Source organism: Onychostruthus taczanowskii, unplaced genomic scaffold, assembly GCF_017590055.1.
Source record: "Onychostruthus taczanowskii isolate IOZ18803 unplaced genomic scaffold, ASM1759005v1 scaffold40, whole genome shotgun sequence".
In the NCBI taxonomy this organism is placed as follows: Eukaryota; Metazoa; Chordata; class Aves; order Passeriformes; family Passeridae; genus Onychostruthus; species Onychostruthus taczanowskii.
In genome coordinates, this window is record NW_024501460.1 from 5,853,441 (window position 1) to 5,880,378 (window position 26,938).

General features: G+C 44.4%; 1 protein-coding gene across 1 annotated transcript; it reads left to right on the forward strand.

Moving 5' to 3' along the window:
* Positions 1-347: 347 nt before the first annotated feature.
* On the forward strand, positions 348-25,041 carry PXDC1 (PX domain containing 1). Its single transcript, XM_041413163.1, has 5 exons — positions 348-895; positions 13,870-13,961; positions 14,327-14,444; positions 17,136-17,247; positions 23,384-25,041. The coding sequence occupies exons 1-5, from the start codon at positions 640-642 to the stop codon at positions 23,499-23,501; spliced, it is 696 nt and encodes a 231-aa protein (XP_041269097.1). The 5' UTR covers positions 348-639; the 3' UTR covers positions 23,502-25,041.
* The last annotated feature ends 1,897 nt before the right edge of the window (positions 25,042-26,938 follow it).

Below are 26,938 nucleotides of genomic sequence, written 5' to 3' on the forward strand. Positions count from 1 at the left end.
CTGTGCGCTGCTGGCGGCTGACAGCCGGGCAGTCTCCCTCTCCCTGCCTCAGCTGGCCGGGACGAAGGCTTAAGGAAAAAAAAAATAAAAACCTTCTGGGGTCACTGCGAGGAGAAAAAAATTCCTCGCTATGTCTGCGGTGTCTACGAAAACGTCCCGAGAAGGAAGAGGAGGATCCCGCCCCGCGGGGACCGCAGGGTTCGGCGCAGGGGGTGGACGCTGGCTGCGGGGCCGGGGCGTCCCCCCGCCTTTGGACGGGAGGGGCTCTGCCTTCCTGCGGAGCCGAGAAGAAGGGGCCGAGCCACCCTGCTCCCCGCCCCGGAGGGGTAAGAGCCGTCCTGCTCGGCGCCGAGGGCTCGGCGGGACAGGGTGCCCGGGCCGTCTCCTCGCTGCGGCCGCCGTCTATGAGGCACTAGCGAGCCTCCCTCCAGCGCCGGGCGGCGACAGTCCCGGCGGGCAGGGCCAGCCCGGGGGGGACGTGCGGCGGGTGGCACCCCCCCTCTCTCTTCCTCCTCCTCCTCTTCTTCCTCCTCCTCCTCCTCCTCCTCCTCCTCCTCCTCCTCTTAACTTGGCCACGGCGGCGCGGGGCGGTGCGCTTCGCCCTGCGCCGGCGGCGGGGGATGTGCGGGCGGCGGCGGGATGGCTTCGGCCGTGTTTGAGGGCACCTCGCTGGTGAACATGTACGTGCGGGGCTGCTGGGTGAACGGCATCCGGCGGCTCATCATCAGCCGGCGGGGCGACGAGGAGGAGTTCTACGAGATCCGCACCGAGTGGTCGGACCGCAACATCCTCTACCTGCACCGCAGCTACTCCGACCTCGGCCGCCTCTTCAAGCGGCTCCTCGACTCCTTCCCCGAGGACCGGCCCGAGCTGTCCCGCTCCCCCTTGCTCCAAGGTTTGAGCAGCCTCCGCGGCCCCGGCGCTCTGCTCGGCGGGCGGGTTTCGGCCGCCGCTTCCCCGGGGGTGGCGGTGGCCGGGGAGGACGGGCGGGCGGGCGAGCGGTCCCTCTCGGCGGAAGGAAGGGGGTGAAGAGCTGGAACCGCTGAGAACCGGACGGGGCGGGGGGGGCAGAAAAACTGCGGGGGCGGTTTGTGGTCGGAAACTCCTCCCGGGATGTTGATTTGTGTTTCTCCTTTTTTTTTTTTTTTTTTTTTTTTTTTTTTTTTTTTTTTTTTTTTTTTTTGACTATACATTTGGAGCCGAGGGCTCCACGCAGGACGGTGACCCCAGTATCGCTGCTGTTGTCTCCAGCTGCGCGGCTCCGGGCTAGGCTGGGCTGGGGGGACAGAGGGATCCCCGTTGGCGCTGCCCCTCTCCAGTGCCTCCGGGCTCCCCGAGGAAGGGCTGGGGGGTGATTGCCAAGAAAAAGGGTGTAGCTGAAAAATCTCCGCTTGTTGGTATGTTGTTTGCCACAAGGAGAGGGCGAAAAAAAAAAGGGCTGCGGCGCTTGCCAGGGGACGGAGCAACTCTGGGAGCTGGCATAATTCCTCGCATAACTTCTTCGAAACGGGAATTGCAGCAGCGGTTAGTAGAGACGTCTGTTCTCTTCCAGTTTCTGGAGTGGACTAACCAAACTCGAGGGATGTTGTCCATGCTCAGGCCTTGCTGTGCAGAAGCAGGATGTACCCTAGACGTCTTGCGGGTTGGGTTTAGTTTGTTTAATTGTTGGGGTATTTTTTAGATAGAGTTACGTGTTCTACTCTGATGTATTTCAAGTGTGCAGAGTGGTGAGGAGCATCCAGTCATCTGAAAATATGTGTATGCCTAGCACTTCCAGTCTCCCCACTTGTTTGAGTTACGACATTCATTATTTTATTGAACAGGAGCAGGGAAAAGCCGGTATTCTGTGCATGATTTTCACCGTGAGAGGCTGGGAGAGTTTTCCCCAGCTCTCTCTTAGCCTCCCACCTTGCTAGTGGGACCCCTTGCAGAGGGTCTGCGTTCTGCTGTTCTCTGAACTGGGTCTCCACCGCTCATAGATGTGTAAACCCGCCGGACTTCGTTCCTGAGCCGTCCCTGTGTGACAGCAAGCTCTGTTCCCTGTCGGTGGCGATCTCTCCCGGGCTGCCTCCCCAAAGATGTTTCCTAACAGGTGTTTATAGTGACACAGGTCTTTTTCCATGGTCCTGTCAGATCCCTAACCTCTGGTGGTGGGCTTGCTTTGGGTTTTTTTACGTGCCTCATATTAAAACGCTCGTACCTTTCCCTGTCCAAGCTTCCATGTGAGGCGGGAGCCGCAGCCCTCCCCGGCCTGTGTCCCAGGCACTGGGCTCTCCCGTCCCCGCTGCCGGGAGGCGGCAGCTCGGCAGCCACCGGCGGGCCCCGAGTGCCCTCTGCAGACGGCGGGCATGGGCGCAAGGCGGCCGGGGCGGCCGCAGCCCCGCAGCCCCGGCTCGCTCCGGGGTGCGAGAGGGAGATGTTCGCAGGGCTGGGTGCCCCAGGGGAGCTGTCTCCTCTCGCCTGGGTGCAGGCAGGGAATGGGGCTGTTCCTGCGGAAGCCAGGCCGCGCCTCTTAGCCCGGGTGTGATTTTTACTAGTGCTGAGTGGCAGTAAATTCTCAGTAACACGGCCTTCAAGTGTACGGATCACCTGGGCCACGGCTTTTGAGGATGCTGGGTAGGTTTGGAGCGAGCCCGTCTGTGGCCTGCAGGGCACGGCGCCTACCGGAGTCACTATGGTTAAAATTGACGTCCCAGGGTGGCGGTAGTCCTTCTTGTTGGCTTTATGGGGCTCTGAAGAGTAGCTTGGCAGCTGGACTGGGGTGTGTGCTGTGTCTGGCTGCAAATGGGCTCGATCCTTGGCCTGCTGCCCCTCCCAGTGCTCCTTCCCCATTGGTTACACGCAGGAGCTGCTGCTTATCCTAAAGCCCTTCTCATTCCTCAGCACCTCTCTCAAACGAGCGTGGCTCCTCTCCTGTCTCAAGGCCTGCCAGAGCTTTTACAAAGTATTCAACTCTTTTCACTTCTCTCTGAAGCATTATTTGTGCGGTTTGAGCCAGATGGGATTATAGTCCCTTGCGCTGGCTTTACTTGACAGTGCCAGGTAGATACACCATTCATGCATGAACAGCTGGGAAAGATTAACCATCCTCAGCCTGTGTTGCTCAATCTCTGCCTAAAACCTAGAGCCTTGACTTGCCTTTATCTCAGGAACAGGCACAGTGCCTTCATTGGAATAGGGAATGAGCAAAGCATCAGTTCAGGATTTGAAAAATTGAAACCTAATATAAGCAGATTATGATCTGTTTAGCTTGTTGAAAGGGTGGGGGTTAACTTTGCAACAGAGGCAGAATAAAAATCAGGAGTAGTTTCTAAGCAATTACAGCATGCGTCACAATTTCAGCAATTCTCTGTTTAAAATTATGCTGCTCCTGCTCTAAAGAAAATTACTTTGCAGAGTATGCTTCTCTGCCTAAAGAACACTTCATCATACCAACACTTTAAATTGGCTGGCCACAGCCTCTGATAACTTGACAAAGTTGAAACATAAAAATCTCATTTAACTAAGTGACAGTGATGCAAAGCTTTGCATGTAAAAAGAGATTGCATGGGACATGTCCAGTCTTAAAAAAATTATTGGTGTAAGCATAGTTTCTTAATTGCCATGTTTAAAAGCAGATGTCCTGGTGTCTACAGTGAAGCTCAATGTACTTAACCCAACAAAAACACTTGACAAAAGCCCATTCTTGTGTGTGTTAGCATTTAGTCATGTACATTTGTGTGTATTTACATATATATATATACACATATACACACAAATGTTTTTACATATGTAGATGTGTGTGTGTGTGTGTGTGTGTGTGTTTATTTATCTTGGGCTTCCTGAAAGAAGGTGAATATCAGCTGTGCCTTTTATCTGGAGGAAATGATAAAGTGTTGCAAGCCAAATTTGCATTGCATTGAAGGACTCCAAAGTCCCTACAGATTTGCCTAAGGAGCATTAAAAGGACTAGCATTATCCTACAGCTCAGTCAAGCTGCAGTGTGTTACTTTTAAGGGATATGACTGAGAGTGGAAGCTTGAGCTATTTGATGTTACTAACTTTTTAAACGAAGGTTGTGGTTATTTTAAAAACGTCAGCAATTTTAGAAAGAGTTGGTTGTTACCCTTATTGCTGGCTTCAGCAGACAGTTCATGCTGTGCAGGAGTGTGCTCCTTTTCTTGCTCAGCATGAGAAAACCATTCTCTCCATTCCTTTCTTGACCCCTCATCTTCCTGGACAGACTTCCACAATGCTTTCCCCTTCCTTATTTGTTGGAGCTGCTGAGTGCTTTGAGATTGCAGAGGAGAGGATGGGAGGTGTAGCTGTCTGCAGCGGCTGTTCACCTTACCCTTTCTTTGATAGGAGAGGAGGGGAAGTCCCAGGGGGGAATTAGGGCATTCCCACAGTTTTGTCTTGTCTTTGGTAGCTAGTAAGAACACGTGGCAAAATGCATTCTGCATCTGGAGTGTACACTGATGCTAAAGGCCAAGGACGTTCAGCAACACAAGGCATCTCACTAGGGAGCTGGTAAACAAGGTTAGATAGGTGCATACCTGCAGGGTGACTAAGTATGATTCACTGTGATGTTGCCAGTAACTTGCTAGTATTTTTTTTGTCTTTGAAATCTGCCTGTCCCTTGCTCTAGGCAAAAGTACAAAAGAGGATCACAGAAGAACATGGGTTCGTTCACTCCTGCAGTGAACACAGCCGAATGTTACTAAACTGTCTGTTTCTCTATGCAAAGTCTGCTTTTGAATTTAATCAGTTTTCTTGAGAAAGGCAGAGCTACGGACTTAGAAGCTGACTTAAAAGTGATGGAAATAGAAATAGTTGCTGCAGACCAGACACCAAAACTGACGTATACATCTGGAAAAGGACTTTTCCTTTCCCCAACCTCCTCCTTTCCTATTTTCTCTAAATACCATTTGTGAGGAGGTCTCATCTAAGGTTTATCCTTGAACTTGAGCCAGCTTCAATACAGTCAGCAGTCACACACCTCCCTTGCCTCTGACTTCAATGCAGGCAGAATCAACCCCTTAAGGAAGCCAAAAGAGCACATTAGAAGCCTTTCAAAACTGGGATTTGTTTTGCCTTTGGAGTGGCAGGGTGGTTTCTGGCAATCCTCCTCTGCACTTGTTTGTTACCTTTGTTACCAGGACTCAGATGCTCTTCCAGTGTAACTATTCATATTGTACCTACCTGTAGTGCCTGGTCCTGCTTTGATACTCTGAGCTGCCAAATCAGAAACCCTCTGACAGATTTATTTTATTACTACATGGGCCTCTCTTCCCAAAGTTCTCACTTTCCTCCTTTCCGTGCCTCCTCTGACTCATTCTGCCTTGTTGTGGTTTTTTTCCCCTTACTCTTCTTTCTGTTATTTCTTCTCTGTTCCTTTTCCTCCAGGTTTCCCTCACCGGTGTGCTGCCATCCATGGTTATTTACAGCTCTGCAGAACTCCTCTGTTCCCTTCCACCTTGCAGATGCTCAACTTCTGTCCATCCATAGAAGTTTTCTAGTAGTGGTGGAGATTTTCTAGAGAAACCTTGCACCTTTATTTTGCCTCATAGCATAGAAGCAGTCACTTCACCTGCAGCAGACCTGAGTGGTGTCTCACAGAGACTAGGCTGAGCTCTAGCTCCAAGCCTTGTGCCTGCCTCTGGGGTGGCATCCTCCTGCAGGAAGCAGGTGATCAGCTGTTTTCCATGTCCCAGTGGCTGTGCAGCGGGAGGGAAGCCCCTCCAGGGCTGCCATGGGAGGGGTGTGCACAGCACAGAGGGCAGTTCCCAAGGAGCCAGTCCAGGAACATTGTTTGCTTGCAAATGCCATGTTCATAACTTAGTTTTCTATATGCTGCATTATAGCATTTTTGTTGTTGTTGTTGTGTTGTTTACAAGACCATCTGGGAGTGTGATTTATGAGAAGAGGGAGCTCTACAGAAGCAGCATAGTGGTTTCCACAGACAGCAGCTGTTTCTCGGTGCTGTGACAATACAGATAAATACACTGCATCTATTGTGCTCTTTTCATTGTTGACATTGTCAACAGTTCATTAGTGGAGCTTGCTCAGAGCTTCTGTCTGGCAGACAAAAGATGCAGCTCTTGGTTATCAGGCTCTAGCAGAACTGTATAACCAAAATTAAGTTTGTGGCTTCTGGGTTTGTTTTTTTATCAGCTGAATTTCATGGTTCATTTGCAATAATGGAGATAAATGGAACTGACTGTGTTGTTATAAAGCTAGACACAAGTTGCCTTTTTGTGGTGAACCAAGGCAACGTGTCAGGGAAGTTTTTGGTGGAAAGGAATGGAAATGAGGTGTGTTTTTCATGACAGCTCTCGCCTGATAAGAAATCAGCACTAAAAATCATTGTAGGAGCTTGCATTTTTCATCAGGTTTTGACTGCTTTGTTCACTCCTATCTTATGCTTCTTTGACATCTTTTTCTTTCTTGGGCTCATCAGGCATCAAGACAGGGAACTCTGTGGGGAAAGCCTGTCTGCTGCGTTCTGCCACTGAAACATGCCTTTTCCATTCCAGAAATCCTGGGAGATCCCATAACTAATAATACAATGTGTGGAGAACCCATCATTTTGAGGGTCTGGTTTTCTCTGCTTTTAACTTGCCTCCTTTCTTTGCATGTGTATTTGAGAGTGCCTGTGTCCTCAGGTCATGATTACTTTTGCTTTGGGGGATTTCAGACAGTTGTTTGGACAGGACTTCTTCCCATCCTGCATCTGCTTCATATGAACTGCAAAAGAAGAAAGGTGTGTGAAAGGGTTTCAAAAGCTTTCTCTCTTTCTGCATCAAACAGATTTATCTCAGTATCTTCAATATGTTTGCTACTACCTAGCAGAACTTCTGAAAATATGAGTGACTCACATGCATTTTGTGTACTGATACCTCTTTAAAAATTTTGGTCCTTGTCATCAAGCTTAAGAAGGGCAGCACAATGTGATAAATGTCAAAAGTCCACCTCCCTACACCTACCCCTCTTTTCAGCTCTGCTGTTTCCTTTTAGTTGCTCCCTCAGTAATGCCACCAAGAGGGATCTTGTCAGCAATATTGCATTGATAGCAAATCCTTTGTAAAAGCTGTAGTGACTCCTGTCACATGAGATGGATGAACTCCCCCACAAGGGGAAGGGGCAAGTGTGTCTGCCCCAAAAGAGAGGGGTTGAAGAATAAGGCGAGAGGCATCAAAGAGGAGTTGCTAGAGCCGCCAGTCTTAAGTCAGACCAATGCTGTAGCTAGCTCTAGGATCCTGTCCCTGGTGATGAGAACCAGATGCTGCAGAAGACAGCATAAATAAAAGGCAGAGAACAAAAAAATGACAGTCCTGGTCTCTAGTAATTGAAGATCTGACATCCCTGATTGCCTGTAATTATCTGCCCTTCTCTGGATCTTATCAAGTCTTTGGACTTAAGGGATCCCTGTGGTGTTATTTCTGCAGTTATTGAAGAAGAGTTGTGTGAAACAAGCTTTCCCATCTGCTGGGTTTTTTTCATTTCCTGTCTTTACATACCCCTGAGTATTCCTTTGCCCTTCTAGCAATCTTTTATCCTTCTCTCCTTCATCAGAGAGGAGGCAGCTGTTAATGGGAGCTGGTGTGGCCTTTTCAGAATCCAGCCTGAGGTGGCTAATGCCACAGTTCCCAGGTGGCAAGGTTGAGGGAACACGTGTTTGTGGTGAGGAGGGATCCTACCTGGGCAGCTGCTAGGAGGAGCGAGGTATGGTGGCCATGAAGCAGGGGAAAATGACAGCTGAAAGATCTGAGAAGATCCAGTTAAGCAGATGGAGGAGTTAGGAAGCAGTGCAAAGCAGCAAAACAGCAGAAAAAATGGGGCTGAGTTGTCTGTCATCTTTCAGCCCTGATCCATGTGCCAGCTGATTAGCTTCAGTTTCTGCATGTTTCTGTCGAATATTTGTCTGTGGGTCTGTTCAGAAGTCAACTAGATATGGTCCCTAACAGACTGATCTGACTTTGGACCTGGCCCTTCTTTGGATGAATCAATTTAGACTCTCTAATTTAACATTATTCTCTAATGAATAGGACCTTCCTGCTATTGCTCCATCTACATCCTGGATTGTTTGTGTGCACAAGGCTTAGATATACATATCTGAGGGCAAGGAGCTATAAGGGAAAAGGATAAAAAAGTTTTAGCACCGCAGTGGTAATGAATGCTGTAACTGGGGAAAAGGGACACATCTCCCTTTGAAGTCTGGTCAGGAGAGACAGCAAAGTATCGGTCTCCCATGCAAGGCAGCTTATATGTTTTTCCTAAAGATTTGAAATCCCTAACTGCTGCTTGGGGTCTTGTGCAAAGAGAGAAGGATGGGCTCATGATTTAAATCTATAAGCCACAAATCTTTCTTGCAGTGTAGATTAAGAGAACACAGTAGGATTTCTCTCTGGATTTATTTGTTACTCATTTTTTCTCTTTGATATCTACTCTGCTGTCTCCCTGTAGGGAATGGAAAGACAATTAGATGTGAGGGCTTCACTGCATATCTTCATCTTCATATGCATACTGAATCACGCAGCATTTAGGACTATTGGCATTCCACCTTGCACATATCTTCAGAAAGTACACCTTGGCTTCTGCTCTTGCTCATTTCCTGTATGTATAGAACTGATTTTGAGAAAATAGGGTTTCTTTTGGATATTCTTTGCTCCTGTCCTGCCCACAAACATGAGGTGTAGTCCTTCAGGCTGGAGAGATGGGGTTTGCCTACAGTTTGGTATCACATAGTGACTTGTACATCTCCAGAAAAACAGACTTCTGTGTGTCATCATTGACATGACATTACAGAAACATACTTGACTTGGGCATGAACTTACTCTTTTTTGGAGGGCACCAGAGGATTTTTGAGACAATGCTTGTTGTGTACACTGACTGTGAGGACTGCTCTGTGATTTCATTATGAGCCATGGAGCACATGCTGAAATTCCTGTCCTGCTTCCTGTGGTAGAAACATGGGGTGCATTATCTGCGGTTTTCAGAATGTCATTAGTTGCAGATTTGGTGGCTCACATAGCAGTAACAGGACAGCCCTACCAAGGCTTGTGTGTTTACATCAGGAGTTGGCTCTCTGTTCCTTCTCTGCTGCTGAGCTCGTTTCCTGCCTGTGTGCAGCTCTGGGCCCCTCTCCCACGCTGTGAGCCAGCGTGCCAGGTACACAGCTGCTGGCCTGCTCTCCCAGCCTCCTGCAGCTGCCCCGGCACCAGGGACCCAGGCAGGAAGAAAGCTGCAGGCTTCTGGTGCTGCTTGTGCCATACTTTTCCAGACACATGTTGCTCTGCGCAGAGTTATCTACACTTGGTCTCAAACTGAAAACAAATCCTTTTCAGTCTTAAGTCCCGGGCTCTTGGTCTGGAAAAGGGGCAGAGAAAATGTCAAAAGGATTGAATGAGGTCACTGATTATGTAATACAAGTAAAGCAGTCTCCCAGGCACAGGTGAGTGCCACACTGGGTTAGGCAGTGTCATCCCTCCCGTCACCCAGCCTGTTGGCTCCCCTGTGTGCAGGGGGAAGGAATCTTAGAAGTTTGTGGTATTTGGCAGCAGGGCTTTTGTGGCAAAAAAAGGAGCCCTTTTACGTCAAAGCCTATAAACATAGGTGTTTATAGCATTTAAATCACTTGAAATAACAGCTTATTGTCCAAGCACAGTATAGGTAACAAGACAGAGAGCAAAGTTTTCCTGGGAGGAGTGTGTGCATGTTTTCCATTAGCAGTCCAGACAAGGGCCAGAGCTGAGAAATGGCATGAGAACAGCCTTTCACCATGACCTCACTAACAAATTTCCCAGCTCTGAGTTCAGCTCTGCTGCATGACTGAACAAGTGAGGAAAGCACAACTGGTTCCAAGATACTGGCTGCTTTACTGGTATCTTATTTTTATTTTATATCAAACAGAGTAAGGGTTCTTGGTTAGTAAAAGCCCCAGATGGAAATACAGGCTAGACATGTATTTATGGCCCATGGGCAGAGACAACAGCCTCGGGACATGTTGCAGCTGCTGTATGCATGCTTCATATGTGGCCAGGGGGTCCCACACGCTTCAGATGCATCCACATTTTGGCACATTTGTGTCAGGGTTAATGAGTGGTGGGGGTGCTGGGCTCTGTCTGCAGTGTCAGCTGGCATGTCTGTGTGTCTGTTTGTTCAGGCGTTTCCAGCATCTGCAGATCCTGCATCAGTCTCTGGCATCTTTTTTTTCCTCTTTCTTTCTGCCTCAACAAATCTTCCAAACAGGAGAAAGAACACAGGCAAAGGAGAAACCCCCACAAAGTGAAGGATAGGACTGGAAACTTGGGTACAGTTCTGTTCTTCTTCGGTTCCTTCTTTACACAAATTCTGGCTCCTGCTCAAACTTAATATAGTGCCTGGGTAAGAAAGGAGCTTGGATGGGGCATCCTCACCTACAGTCTTTTGCTTCTTCTCTGGAGTCTGGGGTTTCCTGAGGTGAAGCCTTTGACAGGAGCGGTTTGAGGTATTCCCTACTGCTCACCTAATTGTGCTGGCAAAGCAGAAGCAGCTCTGTGTTGTGGTGTGGGAGAGGAAATGAGGTGCAGGGGATGGTGGGAGCACCTTAAGCCAGTGTTGACACCAGAGACTTTACCTTGTGAAACCCCAGTGTTCCTCATGCATGTAGATGCTGTGGTTGATGGCAGCAGCTGGTTAGAGAGTGCTGAAAGGGATGGAAAGGAAGGACCAGGACCTCCACTCCTCCTGGATGCTTGGGCAGGCAGTGCCTCACTTTGGTTAGTGTGGCTGTGTGGTTGGGAGCAATGTCTCAGGTTGTGGGATCATGGTCTATGACTAACTGAAAACCACAAGAGCATCTGTTAACTTTTAAAAACAGAGACTTGTAAAATTAAGATAAATGAGGGCCTTACAAACTTCATGACAATTGCAGAATAAATTACAGGCTTAAATATATGTATGTAAGGCCAGTCAAGTGGTTTCTGTTTGTTTGGGTTGCAGATGTATGAAAAGAAGGGCTTTAGCCTGGCCAAATTGAACTCCCTGTATGGGGAATTTATCCAAGGTCAGCAGCCTTACGCCCCAAAGCTGCACATCTGCAATCACTGAGCACATATATAGGAAGCTGTCCAGGCAGATGTATCACCCTCCTTCCTACGCTGTCTGCTTTTTGGTTTTGATATTACTGAAAGCTTCAGTAAGAAACAGTTTTTATGGTGTCAGATGTTACAAGTCTTCTGTGCCAGTTTCCAGGTTGGAGTGTGGATTTGCATGGCTGGTGTCTTTCCAAGAGATGGAAGCAGATAATATACCAGGGCTGGAAATTCCTTGTGAATGCAAGAAGCTGTAAAACCTCCCACGGGGCGATCTGTGACAGTGCAACAGGCTGACAGCCTTGTCTGACTTCTTGGTGAAGCATAAAAAGACCATGTGGAGCTGCAGATGCTTTCCCTGATTACTAATGAGAGAAATCCTGACCGCTTGGCTGGTTTTCCTCATGGGATGAATGCTCAGAGTTGTTTCCGAGGTGGCTTTGGTTTTTTTTTTTTTCCCTCCCCCTCCCAGTCTGAATATCTTCATTTGTTTGAAAGTATCTCTCTTCCTGGCAAAATACTAGTTCCAATAGTGTATGCTTATCTGGGAAATGGTCCGAGATCGAGGGCAGATCTGAGAGGGAGCAGCTGAATGCTGAATCCCTGGTGGATTAGAGATGAGGTGGGAGCCACAGCTGGGCAGTCTCTGCTCTGACTATATCAGTGTTTATGCAGAGTGGATCAAGAGCAGCAGGAGAAGTGGAGGCACCCCATGGCAGCTGGCACCAGGGTGGCTGGCTCTGTTTTCTCTGGTTTTTTGATGTGGACTGCAGCACAGCCAGCAGTGTGTTTCTAACATCATGGATGGGTGTCTGAGCTGTGGGGCCATTGGCAGCTTCTTCTTTCTTTTAGGGAAGATGACAGCCCTTTCTTTGAAAAATTTGAACTCAATCCAAATGTGCGATGGGAATGTATTTGTGGAGGGGCCAAGCAGATCCACCCAGGCCTGCACCCCATAGTTAGGATGATGAAGGGTGCTGGAATGCAATCCAGGTCTGTAATGTCAAGCACAGCCCAGCTAGTATGCAGTCTGTGGAGGCATGAAGATGAGTTTATTCACATTTACAGCCTTTCAGAGATTTTCCAAGCAAAGCTACCTGACTGTAGTGTACACCAGCCAAAGCAAGACACACAGCACCTCCCTTATATGCCTGCTAGGATGCATTGCTGTCAGGAGAGGGGGTGAGTTGTACCGGGGTGAGGCAATAGCCATGCTGAAAAAACAGGCAAAATGAAGGACTCTTGAGCAAGAGAAAGGCTTGTACAAGCAGGGGACTTTTGTGGGACAACTGTCAAGTAAACCCCGTTGCTTTGGAGACAATCTCTGTTTTATTTAGAGCTGTAACTGGAGGAGAGCTGATAGCTTCCAAGTCACACTTTTGTCTGGAAAGTTTCTGTGGGATTGTATCTTGTTGGTAGCAAACAACAAGGACTGGTGCAGAATGAAACTGTTTGTGGATGCTGTTCCCACACTCTGAATATTTGATGGTTCTACATTTGTCTTTTGATTAGGAAGATGCAGATACACTTACTTTAACACAACTGTAGTATACTGAAGTGCTTTGTCACAGACTGCTTTGCAGTTTTTTAATTTTGATGGTTCTGATTTATTGTGTCTTTTCCTGTTTCTGTCAAGGACACAGGGAAAATACAGCCTTTTGTTCATTTTTTTGTTTGTTTGTTTATTGTGGCTTCTTATATTTAATAATTTCTCTTAGATGTTTCATTTTAATGAGTGTATCCTGCTCCTTGGAAAAGATGCACAAATGTAGAAGTTAAGATACAGCTTTTTGTTCATTTTTTTGGTTTTTTTTGTTTATTGTGGCTTCTTATAGTTATTAATTTCTCTTAGGTATTTCATTTTCGTGAGTGTATCCTGCTCCTTGGAAAAGATGCACAAATGTAGAAGTTAAATGGTGATTTGATTAGAAAAAGTAGGTTGCAAATATCAGCAATAAAAGGATCACTAGAGGGATGTGAGATCTTGGGATTTACTTCTCCTTATATGCCCCATACATGCATCTACATACATACATGCAACCTGTGCTGTATTTCCTTCAGTCTGCTAGAGGAGGGTGAAGTTAGAGTTGTCCTGCAGGTTATACATACAAAATACAGTATCAGTGTTTGAGATCACCATACCAAGCAATTCCATATTGCATTGTAATGCATCATTCTGGATATTGGGCAGTGAAATTTCAGTCTTAATCCCTTCTGCAGCACTGTGATAATTCAGTGACTGAATAGATTTAAAAAAAAAAATCCTAACAGTTATCTTGCACTTGAAAAACATAATACTGACAAATTTTCCTTGGACCACTCACTGGGGCTTACAGTCAGAGAAACACAAAACTGCTCTCAAAGCCTTTTGTTTAGCTTGTGGAGTGTTTTTTTTCGCTCTTATCTGTAGGAAGTGTCTTTTGGTTTTCTTGGGTTTTCTTTTGCTTTTTATTTACAGAAAAAAAAGGATGAATAATGGTTCTTGGAAGCAGAAAGTGGGCTGTTTAATTATCACTGCTGGGAATGCTGTGTAGTGAAACTGTGGGTGAGGGAGTAGGTGGTTCTACTTCTGCTTGTCTTGCAATTCCTACATATGGTCATAAACAGCTGAGTTTGTGTCAGGCTTGCAACTCTGCTTGTAAACTACATCCACCTCAGTTTGGGGTGCATGCTTTATCATCAGCTGGTTTAAAAGACATTTCTGGAAGGCATATTTGAGGTTGTTCCATGTCTTCCTGAGGGGCTGCTTCTGGCTGCTAAAGTGTGCCTAAGTGTGCTGATGTTTATGCTTATGATCTGTTTACTTTGTTTCTAGGGCTCATCACAATAAAAGAAGCCCATGATATAGAAGCCAGACTTAATGAAGTGGAAAAGCTTCTGAAGACTATTATAAACATGCCCTGGAAGGTGAGTAAGCCAAGTTCCATTTTAGCCCAGCTTGACTCCTCCTTCATGGTGGCATGCACACTCATGCAGATTAGAATGTGATGGGCTTTGCCAAACTCTGAAAGAAGCAGCAATTTATTGAGTAACTTGGAGAAATGCTGAGTGCCAGAACTGTGTAATGATGCCTCCAAGCTGTCACTTATAATGTTTTTTTGTCATACTATGAAGGGGGGTGGAAATGGAGAAGAGGGACAAAGCAAACTACTGGTTAAAAACTCACTTATAATGTCTTTTTGTCATACTATGAAGGGGTGGAAATGGAGAAGAGGGACAAAGCAAACTACTGGTTAAAAATGGATGTCTGGTTTTTTTTCTCTCTTTTTAAGTATTCAAGGTCTGAAGTTGTCCTCACATTCTTTGAGAGATCCCCTTTGGACCAAGTTCTAAAAAATGACAATGTCCATAAAATTCAGCCAAGCTTTCAAAGTCCTGTTAAAATATCAGGTAAGAATTGTTATCTACCTGCAGTTGGCACAAGAACTGAAGAAAGAAAATTACTTTATTTGCCGTTCCCATTATTATTTTTCTATCGACAATTCAAAATGTAGTTCTCAATAGTGCTTTGTGATATAGAACATATAATTTTCCTTGATATACTGTGCAAGGTGCATTCAGACAATAAAGTGGCAGGTGAAATGGGTGGCTAGCAAATGCAAAGCAGTGAATGAGAGGAAAATGCAGTCCTTACTGCACATCATCACATATGATAGTGCTGTTAGTACTTAGAAAGGAGACTTTGAGGCTATTGATACAGTTCTGTGAAAGGGTAATCTTGGTGTCAACAAATGTGCAATATCAGCAGTGAGAATATTAGGTATTATTAGGAAAGGAGAAGGAAACAGAGGAGAAGAGCATAGCCCCCTCTTGAATACAATATGCACAATTTTGGTTTCCTCATCTCAGGATATAATAGAATTTAAAATTATACAAATAAACAGTGAGGATTCAAGCTGTTGAACAGCTTCTCTAAAAAAAGGGTTAATTAAAGAAGGACACCTCCACCTGTGAGAAGAGATGACAGACTGCTATGATGGAAGTCCACAAAGCTGCAAATAGAAGGAGGTCAATTACCCTGTACTTCTTATGAAACAAGAGCTATAGGTTATCCAATATCATTGCCAGACAACAGGCTTTAAATAAACAAAAGAAAGGTTATAATATTGTTTTGTTTCCGTACAAAGCATAGTTAAGGAGTGGAACTCATTGTCATAGGATATGGTGGAACTGAAAGCAGAAGTGACTTCAAAAGGGAATTAGACAGGGAAGTGGAGGACAAGTACATTGAAACCTGTCACAGGTGGAGACATAGGAAGTTCTAAACCACAGATTGCTAGTGGGTAAAGTGGAGAACCTATCCTTGCCTATTCTTTTAGCCTTTCCCCTCTTCATCTGCTACTGGCCATTGTCAAAAGGTCTGTGAGCTTCTGGTGTGCCTGGTTTTGTATTTCTATACTGAAACACTTGTTTAAACCTAATGCCAACTCCTGGTTTTGTGTCACCAGAAGAGCTTATTTACAGTTAATTGAAGTGAAATACTACATAGTTCTTCAATGTTTATAATAACTGGTATCAGTTTTCTTTGGTGCTAACAAAACTATCTCAGCTGAATAATAGCATGTTTTTATTCTAAATTATTGTTGGTAGTGACAAGTCATACCTAATTAACTGGAGGAAGATTCTCCTACCTATGCAGCATCTTGTGGTAATTAATTTTCATCATTCAAGTGATTGCTGCCATTAATGCTCAGAACACAGGTGGAAATTAGATGTTAATTGATATTTGCCTCATCTGGATGTTGCACAATGGAAATGGTTTGGTGTCTGGCATCACTGTCAGTAGATGGCAGTAAATGATAATGGGTAAAGCAGTTCATGCAGTAGTGAAATGCTGCAACTCTTAGGTCAAGTCAAGGACACTGGGAAAATACTGACATTCCTGTTACTCATAGCGCAGCTTTCTACCTGGCTCGCAGTCTTGGAAAAGCAGACAAAAATCTTTTGTATTCTCTGAAAAAACAAACTGTCCCCCAAAAGGTCCTGCTCAGAGTGGTAGGTGATGGAGAAGAGAGGAAGGGCTGCCCTCTAAGATGAAAGCTGAATTTGAATTTATATTGTAAATCTTATTTTACAATCATACAATGATGGCTCAAGAGGAGTCATGTGAAATGTGATTCTGCTGGGGTTCAAGTGTTTTCACAACCCCCAAATGTATTCTGCTAAAGTGAGCTGCAGTAAAATATGGAATGAAAATCAAAGATGAGTCTCGAGAAAGATATGGAAGTGAGTATTGGCTTTACCTTAACGCAGGAGCATGTAATCTTAAAAAAAATTACCTCCTCTCATGCCTCATCTCCTGTTCTTTGCTTGAACTGTATATATAGATGAAATTTGTTGGTGTGTTTTCTGCCTGCCATATTTTGTGCCACTGACTAATTTTTTTTTGTTGCTGATGATGCAAGGCTGTAACACAGGGTCACAGTGTCTTGAGGCAGATCAAGAGTTATCCTACTTAAGTCAGGGCTGATTTTTTTGAAAAGTACATTTATTTTGTCTCGGTCCTAGCTTCATCTAAAATTGTGTGACTGAAAGAAATCCTTGTGACTTGCCTAGTTTGATTTTCCACAGAGCACAAATGTGCATTAACTTCTCATTCACATCAAATACTGTTCTTTAGTTATCAGTTCTCCCCATGGTAGTAAGTCAGGGGAATTAGGTGTAAATTTTAGATATTCTGTATTGGAGGCTTCTAACACAGTTAGAAACAAATAAGCAGTATCAAGGGCAGTGTAAAACATGGTATTTCTTTATACATCTTAGAGGTTGAATTAACTTGTAAGATCACTGTTCATTTCCCTTGTTATGACTTTTTTATTTTTGCCTAAGCCTAGGACTGTCTAAGAAAAATACAATTATGATTTGGTAGTGGTAGTTGTTTCAAATGCTCCATGTCATTAATTGGTTAGGTGAATAAAATTACTTGAGCACTGTCAGATTTAAGAAGCTGTGAACCAACTCTTCATTCCTGCTTTCCTGTCATGTGCACGTATCAGTTTATAGCCATGTCAATTACTTGTGATACACAGTTGTTTTCCAGCCTTTTTTTTTTTAATCTTGTTTTCTTTTTTCTCCCAACAGAAATCATGCGATCAAACGGATTCTGTTTAGCCAACACTGAAACAATAGTAATTGACCACAGTATACCTAATGGAAAAGAGAAGCACCTGGATGTAGATTCAGCAGAACATTTGTAAGTGGAATTTGAGCAAGAGCAATGCTGTCACCTTCACTGTAGCTTTCCCACCCCCCTAGCAAAATGTTATTGTGTGCCTAAGAGCAAGACTGGTACAGCTGTCATCCTGACAGGTTAAAGGTTGCTGGGCCTGATTGCTGATACTTCACAGCAATTTCCTGTTAAAGTGGGTAAAATGGGAGAATGATTGATCCCAAAGTGATCAATCATCTGTGTATGAAAAAAGAGCTGAGGTTGCCTAGGGGTGCTGCGAAGGGAGAAGAGAATTATTTCTTTCTCTCATGACTGTGATGAGAGCTGGTTTGAGCCCAAACTTGGAAACTCAAACAGCCTAACAAATGGCATATCCTGCTACAAAGGATAGGAGAATGTCTGGGAAACAAAACACTGTCCTCAGAGGGGAACACATCCCTGAAAGTAATTGAACAAAGTCAACAGCTACTCAGCTGGGACTTGGTAGCATGTGTATATCCTTAGGGAAAAGGCAAGTTAGACTGGTTTCATTGGACAGTTCTGCTTCCTAATGCATATAAGTATTCTAGCCTCAGAAACCTGTAACCAGGAGGGCTTCTATGGCCATAAATAAAGCACAAGGAGTTCTATCTCAACATGAGGAAGAATTTCTTTACAATGAGCATGGCAGAGCACTGGAGCAGGCTGCCCAGGAAAGTCATGGAGTCTCCCTCTCTTGAGGCATTCCAAACCCACCTGGATGTTCTCCTGTGTCACATGCCCTGGGTGACCCTGCCTTGTCAGAGGGTTGGAGTGAATGATCTCCAGATGTCCATTCTAACCCCAACCATTCTGTGATTCATGTAGATCTTAAGCCAGTGACTGCATTCCCAGATGGGTATTGATGGAAATATGCTCCTACAGATTTCTGTTATACCAGGTGGTTCATATTTCAGTGAGTTTCAGGGAGTGAAGTGAGTTCAGGGAGTGGAGGGAGTGAAAATTTTAATATTTTTGATGAGAAATGTTGACCTACTTTTTCATTTGACCAGTCAAATGAGGGAAAGAGAATACTAAAAGACTTATGGAGCTTTTAGCTTTGGACACAGTGATATGTTTTGTCATATTTGAAATGCCAGTCTGTAACAAGGTTTAGAGCTTGGCAACATTTTATCAGGGACTGGAGAATATGTCTGGCTTGAGTGTAATTTCTTGAAGTCTTTTTATTAACTTATCACTTAGTGTTCTGAACCTCGACCTTGCTAACAGCATTTGAGCTTATAAGATTGTAATAATGAGGCTGAAATGGCACACTAGAGGTAATTTTGTAAGGCCAATACCTGGAAATTAAAATTGTTATAGTTCACAGTGGGTCACACTTTGTACTGAAAGTGACAAATTATAGGAGAAGATTACCAAAGAAAGCCTTTTCCTGCCTTACTTTGATTTTTTTTTAATTATTCAAAAAATATTTGTAGCTAGTATTGATTTTAAAAATGTGCTCCAGCCCAAGCAAAACTTACAGAAACTTACCTGGGATCAAAAATTACAATCATCTAACTGTCATCCCATTGAAGTCAGAGACTGTTAAGATCAGAAAATACGAATGTGATAAAAACTGAATGGTAGACATAGTTTCCCATAAGCTGTGGTGGAAGAAATGAATCTAGGGTAACAGCCTGACTTAGTTTAACTTTCCAAAGGATGTGAAGTCAAGAGTCAAGAAGTTAATAAATTTCGAATGTGTGTGTTATACAGTGCCCTAAATTTTCCCATCCTGCAGCTGTATTTTATAGCCAAGACATAATAGCCAGGAGATAGTGGAACCAGTGTAACACAGCTGTTTTGTAAAAATTGAACCTTTTTCAAAAGCAGAGATTTTCTATAATGTTGTTTTAAATGTATATTATTAGCCCAGAAAGGAAACTTTAAAATCTTTCAAATCCTATGCTGCTCTCTTTTGATTTCAGTAAAATTGGATTTATGGTGTGTTCTGCCATAACTCTGAAATTAGAGTTAATTCCCTCTGGACTTGATATCCTCAGATGGGAATTTTTTCCTTTCAGCTGCATTAAACTCTTTATGACTTCTGGGTTTTGGCTGCTGATGGACTTGAATGACACATTTTGCAGAGCAAAGCTGTATTTTTGGGGAAGAAGTGCTTGAAGCCTCAGCAGGAAGTGCTCATTGCCTATACTGGCTAGCTGTGTAGCCTGCAGAGCTACCTGCCCAGTGATCCATCAGCTGAGAAGTCTCATACTTGTTGCAAAAGAAACCACAGCACTTTTCCAAGTTGCAGTTGATTACTCTGTTGTTCTGAAGTAGGTCTTTTCTGCTTCCTTCATTTTCTCTCTGATTTTATTTGGCAGTACAGCACAGTGTTGCAAACTGTGGTGAAGCCAGTGTGTTCAGCATCCATGTAGCATAACTACTCGTTTTGTATGTGGTTCTTGGAGTGCAGTGAAGTCCTTTTGAAAGAAAAAGGTGGTAAATAAATGCATTTGAACTCATGGTTTGGTTTTGTTACAGAGGTACCTTTCTCTGCAAAAGCTGTTTCCACTTCTGTCTTCTAGGCCAGCAGCAGCGTCTGTGGCATTGGATAAGCTGCCTTTTTGGCAAATTCACTCCAGTACCTGAAGGAAGCCTGCAAGAGAGATGTAGAGGGAATTTTCATGGGGGCATGTGATAGGATAAGGGGGGTGGCCTTAAGCTGAAGGAGAGTAGGTTTAGATTAGCTATTAGGAAGAAAATTTTTAGATAAGGGTTGTCAGATACTAAAACAAGTTTCCCAGGTTGTGGATTCCCCATCCCTGGAGGCATTCAGAATCAGGCTGGATGGGGATCTGAGTAAACTGACCTAGTGAAAGGTGTCCCTGCCCATGGCAGGGATGTTGGAAGTAGATGATCTTTCAGATCCCTTCCACAACAAACCATTATATGATTCTGTGAAATGTGGTGACTCAACCACTTTCCTGGGCAGTTTGTTCCAATGCTTGCCAACCCTTTCAGTCAAGAAATTTTTCCTAATATCTAATCTAAACTTTTCCCAGTAGAACTTGAGGCCCTTACTTCTTGCCCTGTCATTTGTTACCTGGAGAAGAGTCTAACTCCACACCTGGCTACCTACCTTTCAGGCAGCTGTAGAGAGTGATAAGGTCTCCCCTGAGCCTCCTCTTCTCCAGGCTAAAAAACCTCAGCTCCCTTGGGTACTGCTCATCAGACTTGTGCTGCAGACCTTTCCCCAGCCCTGTTGCCCTTCTCTAGAGAGGCTCCAGCCCCTCAATGTCCTTCTTGCTGCGAGGGGCCCAGAACTGGACACAGGACTCAAGGTGCAGACTCACCATTGCTGGGTACAGGGGGGCAATCCCTGCCCTGCTCCTGCTGGTCACTGTTTCTGATACAGGCCAGGATGCCCTTGGCCTTCTTGGCCACTTGGGCACCCTCTGGTTCCTGTTCAGCCACTGTTGACCAGCACCCCCAGGCCGTTTTTTGCCAGGCAGTTTTACAGCCACTCTGCCCCCACCCTGTAGCTCTGCTTGGGGTCACTTGTTGCGACGCAAGTGCAGGACCCAGCATTTAGTCTTATTGGAGCTCATGCAAGTGGCTTTAGCCAATCAATCCAGACTGTCCAGATCCTTCTTGGAAAGCCTTCCTATCCTCCAGCACATTGGCACTCTGACTCAGCTTGGTGTCACCTGCAAACAGAGTGCAAGAGGGTGCACTTGATCCCCACATTCAGACCATTAATAAAGATATTCAACAGGACTGTCCCCAAAACTGAGCCCAGGAAATCACTACTTGTGAAAGGCTACCAAATAGATTTAATTCCATTCAACATCCCTCAATCTTTGAGCTCAGCCACCAGTTTTTTACCCAGAAAGCCTGTCCAATCCATAAGCTTCTATGTTGTTCCTCTTCTTCTTGGTGAATCTGAGTAGCAAATCTAATGTATTAACAGAGGTTAAAATTATAAAGAATTTTGTCTTCCAACACAAAAAGTAGGCTCTTGCAAAAGACAGTGTGTCTGTCAAGGGGCTTAGAGGAAAAGAAATTAAGGTTAGCAATTCAGGCATTTAGGAATCTGAAGGTCCACAGTAGAGTTGCTGAATTTATTTTGAGAGAAAGACCTGTTGGTAACAGCACAAAAATATTTTGACTGTTGCTGTCATACACAGCTTCTGACTCTGGTAAACAGCCCTGGTTTATTGAGTTTGGTTTTGTGTGAGCAGTCTAGAGCAGTGCTTTGCAGACTGCTGTGCACACACTTCATTTGTGGTGGCAAGAAAAGCTTTCTGCTTAACCACAGCATCTGATGTCCACTGCTTTGCTCCTCACATTCTGCTTGTAGTAACCTATCAGTGAGGCTGGAGAACCACAAAATCTGTGGGACCTTTCAGATGCAATATTGTAGCTTTATGCTGATAAGAGAAAAAGAGCAGTATCTGAGTAGCCTTCTTGACTCCTCTTCTGCTTTTTTCACTCTATCTCCCCACTGGTATTTCATAATGTGTTGTTTCTGGATCACTTGCAGTCCATAAGACAGCACAACATGATCTGTGAAGTATTTTCAAGATACCAAGTCAACTCCCTTGTGCACACGTTCCCACACACGCAGGCAAGTAAACAGCCTGGAGGGACTAGAGGAATGAGGGCAATAAACATTCAAAGTTCAGTCTCATTGCTGTTTCATTTAAAGTGAAGAGCAAAGCTGCGGGAGAAAATCCATTAGTTTCTGCTCCAAAAAAATCTTCTCTATTTCGTCTCTCATAGTTAAAAAAAAATAAAAGAGATGAGAAGGACCGGGAAGGAGTATGGAACAGACAGAACTGTGGCCTTGTGTTGCAGGATGTATAGACCAGGCTATCCTGTAACCCATGATAGTTCTAAATAAAATTTTGGGAAGAGATGGGAGTGGGAGACATGTCTCTGTTTGCCCTACCACTCTTCTTCAGGTCCTCTGAAATACTTTTCTCTTAAGTCACTCTCTAGGGCAAGGTTAGGGGGTTGTCCAGTTGTTTCACATATTTAAAGAGTCTAATTAGTTCATGTATAGATGAGATGCAGTTTTAAATATTAATTATTTTAAAGCTCATCTGTTTATTTGCCATTCAGAGAACTGCAGTAGGCCAGCTAGGCTGATAAAGGTGTTAGAGGCACATGCTGAAAGTGAGAGCTAGGTTAGAATTTCTTTTTCCATCTTTTGCAATTTTTCACTTTCTTCTTCCTTTTATTTCTCACTCTGTCATAGTAAATGAAATTTCTTTCAAAATATTAAAGAGAGAGTTTGACAAAAAGAAACTTTACAGTTCTTCAGACCCCTTTTAGAACTGAGGTGAAATTTGGTCCTTGGCCTGCAGTGACTGCCTTTAACTGCTAGGCTATCTAGAAAGAAGATAGTGTTTCTTACCACAGAAATTCAAACCTTCTTGAAATGGGAATGTGTGTAACTGTGAGAAGTGTATGTTTTAACAGCTTGATGCCTTCTGGTTGAAAGTTGGTATGAGACAGTAGGTAATTCTTGCAAAATTGCAGGTTATGAAACAGGTGTTGGGAAGTAGGGAAGAAAATACCAAAACAAGTGAAACTAAATTTGGGAATCTTTAATATTTGTAGATTCTTTGATTGTCAAAATCTAAACCTCGTACCATGGGAAGGACAGCTAGACTCTGGAAGAAGGACTCTCTAGTCATTTTTTCCTACCTGTGTTAGACACTCGGCCTCTTACAAAAGCCAAACCCAGAGAAGGGGTGCCTGTGAAGTGAAACACTGGCAGTCCAAATTCAGATGTGAAACAAAGGCAGTTTCTTTTTCACTTTTATGTGAGAACTGAGGCATCATGTGTTGTTGACACATGCTGTGGGAACAATATAGAAGGATGTGGACTTCAACTGCATGATTCACTCTTCCAAGACTCATTTGCTACTTCCTTCCTTCCTTCCTCGCTAGTAGCTTTGAAAGTCAGGGGTGACAAGATTACTTGCTTGCATTCACCATAGTTTTCACTGGCCCATGGTTTAGTCATAAACACATGAGTACAGGAGATGAAGGAGGTGTGGATGAAATCAGCTCCAAGTGCTTCTCTCACTCCCTTAGTACTTTTTTTCCCAATTCCTTTGATTTTCTAAATTACTTAATGCCTTTTGGTGTTGGTTTTTGTTTTTTTTTTTTAATCTCTCCTTAGGTTCGAAAGTGTTAGTGACTTTACCTCAGAGCTGGAAGACAGTGATGATCCAACAGCTTATGTCACCAACTTGACATACTACCACCTGGTCCCGTTTGAGACTGATATTCTGGACTGAGGCTGCTCAGGGGTGCAGTCAGCCAGCATCCAGCCAACCTCTTCATCCATAGGTTCTGCTATCTCTGGCATTGCATCTCTGTGAATAAGGCTGTGCAGATAAGACCAACAGCAGGCAAGCTGCAGCAAGGGCGCCACAAAGCTGGTTTTGTAAGTGTGGTCCTCCTTTGTGTGTTATGGAGACATCTTGTAAGGAGGAACCTGCTTTGCTGCTGACAACAAACTCAGTTTCTGTGAAAGCAAGGCAGCAGAGGCTTCCTGGGGATCAAGGAAATCTCTGCTATGTCTGTGGGAATTGCCACCCTGATGCAGCTGTCAGAAACTTGTGCTGAAGCAGGCACAAGTCACTCGTGCTCCTTGAGGTGCAAGCTGAGTTCCCCTTTTAGGATACCACCAGAAACTTCCTCAGATGGCGTGACCACGATTTTTATGCTTTGTAAGCAAGAAGAGAAGCAAACCAGCTGAACTTTGTCAGTTCCCTCTGCAGTTGCTTAATGGAGGTCTCGTGGGTCACTTTTTGCTCAGCTACCGGATGATTGGTGCCTTACACGAGATGTCAGAAATACCATTGAGTGCCTCCAGGACACAGAACACACGAGCTGACAGCTTTACTTCTTTTAATCATGGGCTTTTGTATAATCACTGGAAGGGCAACTGCTCTTTCCTGGAATAGTAAAGCAGACAGCAACTGGCATTGCAATGAGCTGTGCATGATGGTTGGGTACCTGGATGATTTCGGAAGTCTGGAAAGCCGATGGGGAAGCTGAGCTGCTCCACTAAGAAGGGTCAAGGCTACAGCAGGCACTTTCATAATATTTTTTCTTTTTATGTGGACCAGCATATGTGAATGGTGCTTACAGACGTTTACATCAGAGAGATAATTCCCTATGCATATTTCTTCCCAGAAGATGGGAAGGAAGACACTGAGATTTATGTTGTGTTTGGACTGAAAAAGAATGATAAGTTGCAGTGTGCCTACAGTGGTAGGAAAAACAGTCTCTCCACTGCCACCCTGTCTCAAGGAGTTTGTACAGCTTTCTGAGATCTGCCTGGAGGGGTCACGTGCAGGCCTCCTTGTTGTGTAATGCCATGGATTTCAGCAGAGATAGGACAGTGGGAGCAAAAGTGGGATTGGACCCTGCAGCCTCTTGATTGTGGAGTAGTGCAATGTTAATGTTTCCTTGGGGTCTCTCCCTTGCAGAGCACCCTGAATTCCCGGCTCTCACTGTGAGTGCTCAACACTCACCAGCATGACCTTTCATTGAGCTTTTTGCCATCTGTTTGCAAATATTATTTTGAAGGGACTGAAATGGAAAGAAATGCATTTTTGGATATGTTTCTTGGACAAGAGGCTTGCTTGGTCCTGAAGAAGCTGATACAACTCCCTTCCGCAGACTTTTCATTTCTGTCTATAGAATAACAGTCAAACAGAATTTGTTAATGTAAATAATAAATTATTGAGAATCCTAATTCTTTTACACAGTATGTTTTTAAAATATATTTTAATGAAATAAAATAAAATATAACTCACCTTCAGTACACTTCTGCAGCTTCAAACAGTGCCTTCTTTTTTTTTTTTTTTTTTGGTCTTGTTTTGAATACACTTTCCCAGACATGTCATATCCTCTTTCTTTTCCCCATAGTTTCTGAAACATGCTGAGTAATAGCAATTTCTCTACTCCACATGTTATTTATACTGCAGACATGGTGTGTATCCACATGGAACCTCTGCCTAGCTGTTGATCTTAGGTCTAGGTGTGTGTGGTTTAATGCCACTCAGCTTAGTGGAAGACTTCTGTATTTTCACTATCATCAGTGAGATCAAATTTGGACATTATTGTTTTTGAAGATGAAGCAGATACTTATAAGGTAAATTTCTGTAGTAGAAAGGAATATGTCATTACTCACTCAAAGACTTTCTGAGCAGCCTCTTCAATTAGAATTGGGAAGATTTTTTATTTTGTTTGTTTTACTCCCATTAGTTTTAATTCTTCTGCTAGTGTTCTTAGTTAACCATGATGAAGCAGAAATAGCATCTGGTAGACATGTGTATTGGGCTGGATACTAGAATATTTTATTTCAATTCCTGACCTTGCTGTCAGCCTACCACATTGCTTTGGGTAATTCTAGTTCATCTCCCTTTCCTTGACTGATATTTTGGAAAGCAGAGTCATTGGCTTTTGATGCAATGTTGTGCCCTAATTCATTTGAATTTTCCTATGAATTATTGACCACATGGTACCTACTCATCTTTTAAAGCACTTTGATTTGCATGAATTAAAAAATAAATAGATAAGTGTTGCTAAGTTTTAAAATGGACAGACACATTGCTCAAATGAAAGGAAGCTAAGCCACGTGCATTTCCAGCTTGTCAAGCAGAATAGCAGGGTCCCATGAGGGTCAGTGGAGCAGGGGCTCCCGTGGGACTGCCAGGCAGAGCTGGGCAGCTGGGGCCTGTCCCACCACCCTGCCAGGACAGGACACCCGGCACTAGGGTGGCATCTGGCATCTCTCTGAGGATGAGGGTGGGCCAAGGACAGGCCAGGACATGGCTCTGCTCTGCTCGGGGGTACAGGAGAGCAGCCCTGTTGCTGGGGTAGGGTCTGATGGGCTGGGGGGACTGACATGGGATCCTGGGCCATGAGTAAGGGGTGGGAGCCCAAGGGTCAGTAGGGACAGCCAGACCTGTGGGTGTCCTTGGGCCCAAATGCTGGATGGTCAGGAGTTTTGTCATGCATGTTTTGGAAGTACATTTATTTTTACCAGGTACCCTGGTATGCTGAAGACATGAAATGGTGCAGAATTCAGTTCATGCTGCATTATTGCATGGAAAAAAAAAAAACCAAACGAAAAACAAATGAATATCAGTCTTTCATCGTTTAAGGAAAATATATCTGAAATAAAATTCCATGGTTTAGATTTTTTTTGATTGGACCTCTCCCCTGTGCACCCATTGCAGCTGGTAAAATCCCCCATGCCCAGGTCTGCAGAGCCCTGTGAGAAGTGTCTCAGGGAATGCAAAGTGCTGCCATCCGGATTGGTGCTGTGAGTGGTCCTCCAGAAATATTAAAAGTTAGCATCATTATTCATTAGTTAATCTACTGATGATTCTAAAGGAAACGATTGGCACAAGGATTTTGTCCCCAAACCCCTCTCCATGCCATGCCAAGACACTTGCTATGTAAGGCTTGTCCTTGAAAAGCTGGCCTGTGTTTTCTCTGCAGCTTTGGCTTCTGCCCTTGGTGTGTGGTGGGGATCATGTGTACCAGTCCTTGCAATGAGCTGCCTGAGCAGAGCAGAGCTGAAGTGTGCTGGTATCTAGGGAAGGAGCAGGAGGTATGTGTCTCTTGGCAGGAGCAGCGATGACAAAATCATTTGGTTTTTGTTTCTCGAGTCATGAAATATGCTGACATTATAGTGTTGCCAAATCATAGAAGA